Source organism: Oryza brachyantha, chromosome 9 (genome assembly GCF_000231095.2).
Source record: "Oryza brachyantha chromosome 9, ObraRS2, whole genome shotgun sequence".
Lineage (NCBI taxonomy): Eukaryota > Viridiplantae > Streptophyta > Magnoliopsida > Poales > Poaceae > Oryza > Oryza brachyantha.
In genome coordinates this window covers 14,594,683-14,606,571 of record NC_023171.2, presented here as the reverse complement: position 1 = coordinate 14,606,571, position 11,889 = coordinate 14,594,683, and the positions used below count along the sequence as shown (strand labels likewise).

At 41.9% G+C, this 11,889-nt stretch overlaps 2 protein-coding genes and 1 non-coding gene across 4 annotated transcripts; all 3 read right to left on the bottom strand.

Moving 5' to 3' along the window:
* Positions 1-25: 25 nt before the first annotated feature.
* TRNAT-CGU lies at positions 26-97 on the bottom strand. Its single transcript has one exon. It is a non-coding gene; the product is annotated as a tRNA-Thr (tRNA).
* Positions 98-592: 495 nt separating this feature from the next.
* LOC102717370 (HMG1/2-like protein) lies at positions 593-2,642 on the bottom strand. Its single transcript, XM_006660885.3, has 8 exons — positions 2,570-2,642; positions 2,403-2,449; positions 2,199-2,276; positions 2,025-2,082; positions 1,874-1,918; positions 1,278-1,358; positions 1,115-1,186; positions 593-1,023 (listed from the first exon to the last, which is right to left on the bottom strand). The coding sequence occupies exons 2-8, from the start codon at positions 2,438-2,440 to the stop codon at positions 1,012-1,014; spliced, it is 384 nt and encodes a 127-aa protein (XP_006660948.1). The 5' UTR covers positions 2,441-2,449; positions 2,570-2,642; the 3' UTR covers positions 593-1,011.
* A 961-nt stretch (positions 2,643-3,603) lies between these two features.
* Positions 3,604-8,557, bottom strand: LOC102717093 (26S rRNA (cytosine-C(5))-methyltransferase NOP2B). 2 transcript variants are annotated; one of them, XM_006660884.2, is made up of 17 exons: positions 8,131-8,557; positions 7,801-7,964; positions 7,660-7,723; positions 7,326-7,459; positions 7,057-7,140; positions 6,836-6,910; positions 6,675-6,746; positions 6,518-6,591; positions 6,221-6,273; positions 5,991-6,100; positions 5,618-5,686; positions 5,463-5,537; positions 4,915-5,007; positions 4,756-4,835; positions 4,583-4,682; positions 4,002-4,450; positions 3,604-3,916 (listed from the first exon to the last, which is right to left on the bottom strand). In XM_006660884.2, the coding sequence occupies exons 1-17, from the start codon at positions 8,477-8,479 to the stop codon at positions 3,880-3,882; spliced, it is 2,082 nt and encodes a 693-aa protein (XP_006660947.1). In that variant the 5' UTR covers positions 8,480-8,557; the 3' UTR covers positions 3,604-3,879. The 2 variants fall into 2 exon arrangements, with proteins under 2 accessions (XP_006660947.1, XP_015696862.1); XM_015841376.2 differs by having other exon boundaries at positions 7,801-7,961; positions 8,131-8,553.
* Between the last annotated feature and the right edge of the window lie 3,332 nt (positions 8,558-11,889).

Below are 11,889 nucleotides of genomic sequence, written 5' to 3'. Positions count from 1 at the left end.
AAAAAAAATCTAAAATAAAAAATGGAGCTCCCGGCGAGGATCGAACTCGCGACCTTTCGCTTACGAAGCGAACGCACTACCACTATGCTACGGAAGCAGCTCACGCAATTTAAGGTAGACAGAATCTCCTTTGGCATGCCTCAACTTTTCGGAAGCTGATCCACATCCATACAAAAATCATCTGAGATCTGACGCTGGAAGATTCAAGAGTTCCGCACGCACGTTGCTTTCACTAACACTACGCCACAAGATGTTCCTCAACTGAACCGCAAGAGTAACCTGTAACAACAACCGAGAGAACATGTACTACACAACAATTCGGCTCAAGTTCTGCCAAAACGTGTACTACAATAGCACATGCCAGCTTCAGATCAAGGCAACTCAAACCATGCAGTTAACGAGATAAACTCAAACAGATTGAAGCTTGCCAACCACATTTCAGACACTTCCGTCGATTGCTGCTAAGCAAGTGAACTCAATGATGCTCCATTAAGTTTCACCATCAAACATGAAGGCACCAGCACGAACCTTACCAACGAATTCACTGTTTTCGCCCAACTGTGAGAGAATTGCTCAGAACCTCACAAGTCACAGCCACATTCAGAAGCAAGACATCACAACTGTAACGGTGTAAACCATCTAACAGATCCAGGAGCAGCATTAAACAGAAGCATGAGACTGTTGTATTTCCTTTTAATCATCTTCAGCAACTTCAACAGATGGCACCATCTACTAAGATCTGAGATTTAAAACAGCGACAGATACTAGTACTTGGTGTAGATACAGACAGTGAGACAACACAGACGGGCAGACAAACGACAAGATGGTGCGGGTGGTCAAGTGCCGAGGAGAGCAAAGGCGAGGGAGAACACCACATGAGCGCTACGCTACAGGAGGCTAAGACTAAGCTAGCAAGGAGCAGCAACAGCAACGTCCACAGGGGGTTGGGTTAGGCCGGCTCGAGAGAGCTTCCAGCTTCCTGGAGCCTGGAGGAAGAGAGGAGAGTTCCCATCACTCGTCTCCCTGCACACACAAGCAGTTTCATCAGTGAGGTCGCAGCCAGAAGATGAGTTTGATGGGGGCAACAACGTTATGTGCGGACTGAGGTTCTTACGCTGCCCTCGTCCTCGTCATTCACCTCGGACTTGGACTTGTCGGAGTCGCCTGAGGTAGCCGGGCCTCCCGCCTGCAAAGCGAAACGCATGCACAACGCACACATCAGTACAATTGAAACGGGACAGTTTCGACAGGTCGCAGAGTTGTGGAGAGAGGATTACCTGCTTGTTGTTGTAGGCGTCAATCTTCTTGGTGTACTCAGCCTTGAGCTTCTCGGCCTTCGCCACGAAAGGAGCCTTGTCCTGCAATTGTTTCAGAACCCCAAATGTAAGAGCATATCAAACACAGATTGATTCAAACACTAGGCATTTGCAACCAAGTACAAGGCAACCAGATGGACACGGATGAGACGAACTAGTGTCTCATATACAAGGCCAAACAACACTGATAAGTAATGAGAGCGAACACTAATCAAACAAGGCAAAATAGCAATTTACCGATATAATGGTAGCAGTTCAGCAAGCAGCAGATTCAACTTAACGAACAAATATATGAACAAAGTTTCGAATTAGCTACACATATAACGCTACCCCCAATATTTGAATTTATAAACCCCCACTGGCGAGCAGATTTGAACGCTTTTGAGCAAAATCCCCACACGTTCGAAGTTGAATGCAGTACTGAGAGAGGGACAACACTGGCATCACTAAGGCAGATCTAGACAGACGCTGCACCAGTTCACTAGGTACAAACTCGAATTGAACCAAATGTGCATGAATCGGTTCAGGAAAACGGGGAGGGGAAGTGAGGAACTCACAGCATCAGACATGGACTTCCACTTGTCACCACCAGCCTTGCCAATCTGCGATTCCACCAAAACGAACCAAATCAGAACACACGTTGCCACAGCCAAATCCGGCGCGACCGTTCGGAACGACGAGACGCAGCGGAGGGAAAACGACGCTTACCACTGAGACCTGCTTGACGTTGGGGTGCTTCTCCTTGTAGTCCTTCCTGAACTGCTCCCTGCAGAGAACAAAAACACACCGAATCAATCATAACGCACTCCCCCCCCCCCCCCCCCAAATCAACGCGAAACACAGAGAAGCAGCACGAAAAAAATTCACGAATCCGTGACTCACATGAACACGAAGAACGCGCTGGGTGGCCTCTTGGGCTTGTTCGGGTCCTTCTCCGCTTTGGTCTTCCTCACCGAGAGCCTTGACACACAACGAATCCCCATTTCAAAACCCAACCAAAAAAAACGAATCGAAACCCCCGACGAGCACAACGCCACAAACCACCACCAAAACCACAGAAACCGAGGCTTCCGAACAGATCCTCACCTGGAGTCGGCATTGCTGGACCTCGACCTAGCCTTCATCTCGAGAACCTGCGAAGAACACCGAACCAAAAACCGATCACAACACCACACAACAAAAAGGAAAACACACTAACTCGCACACAGATTTACTGGAACAACATTTCGATTTCGAGCCGTGGAATGCCTTACCTCCGGATCGGCGAACGAAAATTGATTTGCGAAGCGTACGTGCGGGATGCGATGCGAGTGGAGTGGATTGGAGAGGAAGGAGAACAGAAGGGCGCGGCCTTTAAAGGCGGGGAGGGGAAGGGGGAGGGGGGGGGGCGGTGGCGAGTTTGCGCGGGATCTGAAAAATGGGAAAAAAATGTTTTGGCCACGTCAACGATCCGTGCGCTCGCCTCCCATTGGCTACGAGGCGCGCAACGCGGCTACTGCCTAGCTCTCCCTCACGCGCTGTGTTACTCTAGCCATCGTTTGCTGCGTCCTGAGTGGGGCGGGTCTTTGGATATCCGGGGCCCACATGTCATTGGCACTACGGGTGGGTTCTGGATTTCTCTAGCCGCGCGGGGTGTGGGCTTTAACGGTGTGCTTTCCCCTGTGCTTCTTGGAGGGGTAGTTTCGGGAATCTCGAAGGTTTATCTCATCTCGGACGTGGTGGGAGTTCTTGGCCCCACGTGTCATTGTGGTGGGGTCGCTACTTCGCCCTTTTTTACCAACGTTTCATAGACTAAGGTCATAATAGGATAGATTAAGATTATGATAAGTAACCGAGGACAAGCTGTCTTCTGATGATCTGAAAAAAAATTAGTTTTCTAGTTTTAACTTTTTAGATTTAATTAGTTTATCTATATATCAATATATATGTTTTGTATATATCTAGAATCCAGATAAATTATAAGACTTTCTAGATTTAATTAGTTTATCTATATATATCAATATATATGGTTTGTATATATCTAGAATCCAGATAAATCAAGTCTTGTACTATGTTACGATATGGAATATGTTTTAATCCCACAACTATACATGTTATCAGAAGTCGAGGGTTGTTTGTAGGGTTTCCAGCTTCCCATAGAGGACAAGTTGTGCAGGCGGTAAGAGTAAAGACTAGCGAATATGAATGAGGTGAGTGGCAATAAATCAGCGGGCTGTATGATGACTTCAACAACATTGCAACTAGGGCGGCGCTGAGCAAAACCACATGTATGATCATAGAAAGCATAAGACAAGTAAAACACCATGCTGTTCCATCAGGGAGCAAACTGCAAACTAATCAGGCAACATGATGAAACCAATCACAGCTCAGATAGGTTTGATACATTAAACCAAGATGGAAAAAGATAAAATTACACAAACAATTCTCCTAGTACAACAAAATTTTCCCAACTTGAAACCAACGCCAAAATTGTGTTTTGTTGCTCCTTTTAACAGCTTTCCCGTATGTGGGTTATCAAATTTCACTACAATGTCTACGGCTAGAGTTCCTTCATCCGTGCCTTTCATACCTTTTTACTCCTCGACTTCTTATAAGCGTCCCTGTTAGAAGATAATTGCACCAAATTAGGATAGCAAAGAAAACAAATCCAGGCATGAAAGATAAAAGAGCATTGTGCTATCTCACCATTCTCGTCTCACCATCCAGTTCCTTTTCCTCTTCCCTCCTTGGTCAGTATCCATCTTCTTTTCTTTGGTCCCTGATACTCTCTTGGGAACAGGTTTAATTTTAGCAGAGACAGGCTGCCGTTTCTCACTTGCAGGTTCTTCTTGTTCCTTGTGTATTTCCTTTTTATCTCCCTTCATTTTAGCACTTTCAGGGGCATTATGTTTCTTCTCACCCTTCTTGTGGTTCTTGCTAGTCTTTTCAGGCTTATCATGTGTCTGTTGTTTATCCTTAGTCACCCCATTAAGAGTGCTTGTCTCTTCATCGGTCTTCTTCACATCTTTATGTTTTTTTGACTGAACAGGCTGTTTTTGAGGACCATCGCTGCTAGGATCAGTCTCAACAATTGCTTCTTCAGGAACTTTAGATGACTCAGATGTCACTGGGATTGTATTGCTCAACTTTTTCAGCTGTGACAGGAAGTACCATAATCAGATGTTATGTCCATATCAAGCAAAGAAAATTACACTGTTCATCATAGGGTCCAGACCAAAATATTTGGAAACTATATATTTCACCCTGAAGGTTAGAATTGGTGTTACCTTCGCAACAAAAAATCCATCCATGTTGTTCACATGAGGATAAAATCTCCTTGTTTTGTCTAAAGAAGTATGGAACCGATGTTCTCTGAATCGGATGAATCTGTAGGATAAAGAGAAAATAATAAGACGAAAAATTGATACATTCTTCATTAGGGGAGAAATATTTACAGTACCCTGGACGCCCAAAATCTAATCCACATGGCACAAGCTTTACGTTTCTCTTTTTAAGGGCATAGTCGATAACTGCTTCATTCTGCAAAAATTGAGAGAAGTTCAAGGAAATAATTTGAATATCACTGAGCTATGGCAACTCGCAAGGCCAATGAACCTACCTCAGGAATCATCAACGAACAGGTTGAGTAAACAATGTAACCGCCAGTTTTGGAGTTGGCATCAACCAAATCAATGGCAGCTAAGAGCAATTGCTGTAAAAACAGACGATTGGTTAGTTAGTGGTATATGGTATACACAGAAATTTCATGGTGATCGATATTCTTAACCAGTATAGAATAACAGCAAGACTAGGAAACAGATCAAAAAAGAAATATTGGGATTAAGCAACAAATTATTACTATTGAATACAATCATATAGCTTAAGAATAAATATTAAGTAAACATAACCCATAAAGATTGAGCAAATAAAACATGGCAACTCCGGGGTCCATATTTTATTTCCATGCGAGAGTCAGTACAACCGCACAATATATGTTGCTTCGAAATAACCCTTGAAACAGACTAAAGAACATAAGGGCAGACCAGTGATGTTTCGAGCAAGTTACTTGGTTATGAACTAGAATTGGAACTATGTGAGTGGAATGAGGATCGTGTCAAACTGTAAGTAGGTTCAATTTAAAAAAGACCTAAAAATACAAGAATGCACCTTTTGTACAAAAGCACAGTCTCTGATGTCATCAATGCCCTTTGATGTTTTAATTTGTGGATCCTTCCAAATGGTCTGCAGAAAAAGTGTGGTCTAATAAGTAAATGAGAAACTATATTTTGACCAGGAGCTTAAACAAAGTAAGTGATGCTTACCCCTGTGCCTGTGCAGGGTGCATCTAAAAGAACCCTGTCAACCGAATTCATCCCAAGAACTTTGGGTAGCTGAAATAAGAAGTACGTCATCACAAAATATTTTCAATGGAATTATGCTACACCCGATTTAAGTAACTAAAAATTATCAGGACCTGACATTTATTTTTTGCATGATTAAAATGGACCAAAACTTTCCAGATATTATAGAAACAGTACTTACAAACGTGTTCTCATTTATGTTATTATTCTGTAAAAATAAAAGATTCTTGATGCATAAAAATAGTTGATTATGTTTTGGTCATCATACTACAGTTGCTACATTAATTACACAACTATTAGCATCATGTTAACAGTATTTGTACTTTTTGCTCACCTCTTTACCATCATAATTACAAACTATTGTATTGGTAACACCCATGCGATGTATGTTGCCCAGAAGTCCATGTAATCTTTTCTCATTGAACTCATTTGCATAAATTATTCCTGTGCATGACAGATGAAGAAAACAACGGATTTGCATTTCAATTGCCAGGCGAGTGCACAAAACAAAATAATTCGAATGGGACCAAAATTTACTAAAGAAACAGCCACAGCAACACTGACCAGTATTCTTCATAAGAGCTCCAATATATGTAGTCTTACCACCTGGGGCAGCCCTGGAACCCCAAAAGAAAAATCAGTTTCTGATGAGAGAGAGATGAGAACAACAATTCCAAGTTCAAATGAATAATGTAATCAAACATTATAATCAGAATTAGAGGCAAAGTGGTGTGTTAAGATAGCATGATTAGGTTACATGCATGGGTTATTAGAATCACATGTTCGTCACAAATAAACTTTTAAGTCATGATAAAAATGAAAAATTGCCAGAAGCGTATGAAGAAAGGAAAAACATCTTACGCCATATCAACAATGCGCTCCTTCTCTTGAGGAGCAAGAGCCATCACAGGTAAGAAAGAACTTGCACCTTGTTTCTGTAGTCACATTATATTCCAATGTTAATGGAGGGAGACCAAATGAAATAATCTTCACACAATGATAAGAGAGAAGAAGGTACCATATAATGCCCAGCCATATATTCAACAGTGGCACCAGATGAAATGGTGGAGTCATATACAACAAGACCAACCTGCCGTATTTAACCCCAGAGGAGTCGCTTTGAGATTCTGGACTTACTATCAGAATAAAGGAGAAAGGTTGAAGAGAAAAAAAACATACCTTTGACCACTTCCCTATCGGATCCAGATTAAATCCTCTTGGTATAAGAGCAGCAGCAAGATCCCTTCTCCGGGTCTGCCAACATCACAAACAAAATAGTTAAAGAAAGATGAACTTAATCAAGCAAGAAAAGACTAAAGCGAGGGACAAAAAGAACCATGTATTCCATGTCACCACATACATACATATTAGGAGATTGATCTTTACTGAAATATAGTTACCTTCAATGTATTTGTCCGTAAGCACTCAGGCGGTCTTTTCTCAAAAGATTCCAGTAGCTCAACAAGCTCAACAGATGGGAACATCTGCACAGGAAAAACATTTATAGTGATAACTAGGATAGCATGTAAACAATTATCACATTTTCCATAAGCATGTCAGACAATAACTTCTAGTTACAATCTTTTTCTTTGTGGGGAAATTCTAGTTACAATCTGATGCAGCTGTAGAAACACAGCTCAACAGAAAGAAATAAGCACATCTAGCTCACCTCAATAAATGCTTCAACAAGAAAATCATTGTATCCATAGTATGACATTATATCAGTCTTGAGCTGATTGACATAATCCTTTCGGGGGACATCTTGTTGCCTTAGCTTACTGAAGTTTGAGAGTACCCGGACAACTAGAGGGGAAGATCAATGGCAGAAAGAAAAGTCAGAAAGAGCACTGCTTAATAGAAAATCGTCCATACAATATCTAAGCTTCTATCACAATGCAAATCTTGTTAGTTTGCTAATATCATGTCAAATCCCAAATGTCTTTTCTCTATTTTATGAAAGAATACATGAGCTTATGTAATACAAAATTTATAGATGAACACACCCTCCGATATCCTCCTTTTAAGATTTTGCAGGTTTGGCGGTCTAAGTGCCTCTTCCTCCAACTCCTGCAGAGTATACAAACCTTCAGAGACAAATAACACTGAACATTTAAAGGATCAGAGCAGAAGGAAGAAGAATCAACCTCCTTTGTGGGCAATCGGAACTCATCATATTCTGATCTAATATTAAGTTTGAGTTCCTCCTCAGCGTCTTCTTCTGCCTTCCCCTTCGCTTCATCAATTGCACGTGACTTCGCCTCAAAGTCATCAGACTCATCTGACTCCACCCCAGAGTCATGTCCTTCTGCTACAAAACCCAATATATAGTGGATCAACAGATAATGCATGTACAGTTTATCATTACATCGATTGGCATACTAGCTCGCGTGAATGGAATTCTACAATAGAATGATTTAATGGGAATAGCACACTATTGAAAAGCTAATTCAATTCAGTAGCCATCAGTACGTTACCACTTTCATCGTCACTACTTCCAGCGAGAAAGTCATCAGCGAGGGGTTCATCGTCGCCATCCTCCTCTTCCTCTTCGTCGCCGCTGTCTCCTCCCTCCAAGGAGGCATCATCCGAGTCGGAGAGCTCCTCGGCGCCGGAGTCCGAGGGAGCGTCGAGGTCTGACCCGGACTCCTCCTCCTGCAGCTGCTGCTCCAGCTCGGAGTCGTCGGACGACGACTCGAGCAGCTCCTGCTTCTTCTTCGGCGCCCTCTTCGCCATCTTCGGGGAGGCCTTCCCCTTCTTCGCCGCGGCCACTTCCCGAGTCGGCTGCGGCTGCTGCCTGCGTGGCGCGCCCTTCTTCGCCGCCATCGCAGACCGCCGCCGCCGCGTTGGATGGGATGCTTGCCGGCGAACGGGGGGAGCCGACCAAAAAAAACCTAAAACCCTAGCCGCGAGGAGAGAGAGGGAGAGCCGCCCGTTTTAACGCTGGGCCTCCGCGAAAACGACATGGCTTGCCTGATGGGCCGGGCCGAAGGGTCAAGACTCAACTTTCTTTTTTATGTGGAAGTATCATCTTTTTATCACTCCCTTGACAGTTTTTTGGTGGTTTTCGAGAATGTCACGGTCTTCTAAATATATATTGGCCATGATTTTTATTAAAATATTATTCATGACTCATCTACATATGTTTATATACGTTGTTATAGTGTTTTTAAATTAAATATTTTAAAAGTTATTAGTCTGATCACATCCTTATCTAAACTTTTATATACATCGAAGATCACTTATAGAAAACTATTTGTTAAAAATGGTTGCTAGCCCCATGTCTTGGCAAGACCGCCCATCCAGGCATGCGCACGGGGTAGGTCTAATCCATATGCGTTCGCGCTCTTGTTTCGCCAACAAATCATATATAAACATTGTACACACAATTTTATACATATAAATTTTATATATAAAAATAGTTATGCATACAAACATTATGCACTAAATACGTACATAGTTTATACGTAAAAAATACAATGCATATAAATATTATACATATACAAATAAAATATTTGTACATACAATCATTATAAACTAGATGTTACAATATAAAATTCATACACAAAAATTACACACATAATTTTATATATATAAAATTTATGCACCGAAACATTCGATACATATATCTTATTTATAAAATTTTTGTATTTAAATATTATATAAACAATAAATAATCTTATACATGTTTGATCCAATCAACAAAATAAAAAATATAAAAAGAAAGAGTTCTACGTGGTAAAAAAGAAAACAATACCCACATTTTTTTTGAATCACATGAATGAAGAACATGTGCGGGTCCCCACTCCCTAGCCCAAGACACACAAATGCAGATATCTTTGTTGCGTTATCACTATCCAAACCCCTAAAAAACTAGAGAATTGTGCTAAAACCTCTACTCCCATGGAGACGTCGCCACACTCTGAGCCCGTAGAGTCCTCCGATGGACCTCCTCCTCCCTCCACCTCGCCGACGCCACCATCCACACCCATGATTTCCTCTGTTATAGCTTCTCCTTCTGCCAACTCACTACCTCCGCCTCTATCCACACACATTATATCCTCCACTTCGCTGTTGCCACCATACACGTGTATGGCTTCCTCTGATTGATCTCTCCCTACTCACACCTCGTCGCCGCAGACATCTACGCTCGTAGACGCGGGAGGTGTCACTGTTATCGTTGTCATTGATGTTGCCTTGCCTCCGCGTCAAATCTTCGTCTCCACCAAGTGTTCCGCGGAAGTAATCCAAGACTACGTCGCCACCAAGCCAGGACCGCTCCGACTCGTCTCACCACCACTTTTACTTGACCGACTCCCCAATATTGTGTCCCCTCTTTGTGCCTCCACATACGTCTCCACTGTCTTTGCCTCCAACCGTAAGAAATCTACTAGCTAACCCAAGATGCGTTGTTCTCCCACTGGTTCGCTTCTCCCTTAAACCGGTTCAACTTCCACAAGCTTCGAGACAATTATACCCAACACCATGGTTCTAATTTTAAAGCTCCCTTCGATTCAACTATGGTGAATGCGCAGCCGGTGGGCAGGTATGGCAGAGCTGAAAAGGAGAGGAATGCCAATGATAATGAGACCAATGAGCCTAATGCACCAATCACGCCGATGAACAAACTTCTAAGGCCGCGTTCGTAGGTGGTCATAAGTTAACTAACATTCCTCGTTTTCCGCGTGCACGTTTCCCGAACTGCTAAACGGTGTATTTTTTACAAAAATTTCTATAGAAAAAATTGTTTTTAAAAAATCATATTAATCTATTTTATATTTTTTTAATAATTATTAATTAATTAATCATGTACTAATCTATTAATCGTGTTTCGCAACGGATAAGTTAACTTATCAGCTATACAGTTGAACGCGGCCTAAGTGTGACCACAAAAGATGAGCCAGATGCCAAGAGTTCTAAAACATGTTCGTCGATAGAGGCCAAAACCAACCCTGACGTCGATACTGCGGTGAAGGCCAATGCACAGAGTGATTTTGATGCGCTTATCATGGCTGACAAGAGGGTTAAGTATGCAACATTGATTGAGACGGAACAAGAAGTGGAGACAAACATAAGGTCTGATAATGCCCAAAGCGAAGACAGGAAGATGGCGAGGATGTTGCTTGAAACTATTATGGAGGAAGAAAGTGAGATGATGCTAAAGACAAAATCAAATACTAGAATTGAGGCCACTAAGAAGTCATGTATGGAAGTGAAGTTGAGGGCCAAAGCACTTAAAGCTGTTGGAGCTAATTACTTTGTAGAATTGGTTAGGAGCAAGGGAATAAGAGAAGTTGTTTTGCCTTGTGTCTTACTAAAGAGGGAAGCTTGAGTGGTATATATGTTTAACTAGCTCTCATTCAATTTAATATGCAAGAGTACATCCACTCCACTCAACCTTAGGTGTCTATTTATAGGTCAACATCCAACACATTGGATGGCTAGGTTAGATCACTCTACAATTAGCTATATTGTTCTAGACATTGTCTTTTAAGCATGCAATATACATATACATACTACATTTTTTAGATATTTCCATAGTTTTTTAGCTATTACTTGATCCTTGCTTCATGCTTAGCCTTATATGAGCTGGCTAGAAGTTTTAAGAAATAAACTAGCTTCTCAACCATTCAGGAGTGATCTAGAAGCTTCAAGAGATGTGTTAGCCTCTTAGTTATTCATGAGTTAGCTAGAACCTTCCAAAAATGCTTTAGCCTCTTAGTCATTCATGAGTTATCAAGAAGATTCAAGAAAATGAATTAGGTTCAACAAAAATAAATATGAAGAAAGAGGAGAAGGCACACATGGCTTTAAAGTCAATTATAGAAGAAGAGGCAAGAGCAAATACTAGAGCCGAGGCCACTAAGAAGTCATGTATGGAGGCAAAGCTGAGGGCCAAAGGCGACATAGGAAAAGAGGAGGCAATGAACATTATGCTTAATGCAGATATGAAGGAAGAGGAGATGTCAAACATCACGCTAAAGGCATTTGCAGAAGAAGAGTCAAAAGCAAATACCATAGCTAAGGCTGCTAAGAAGGCCTATATGGAGGTGAAGCGTAGAGCTATGACTGCTACTAAGAGTGATGAAGCAGAGAAGAATAATCTAAAGGAAAGCAAGGAAGCCCAGGAAGATGCAAGACCAAAGGTTAATACCGTTTTTAGGGAAGCGAAGAGAGCATCGAAGAGGCCAAGTACCGTTCTACATGAAGCAGTGGAAGCAACGAAGAGGGCTCAT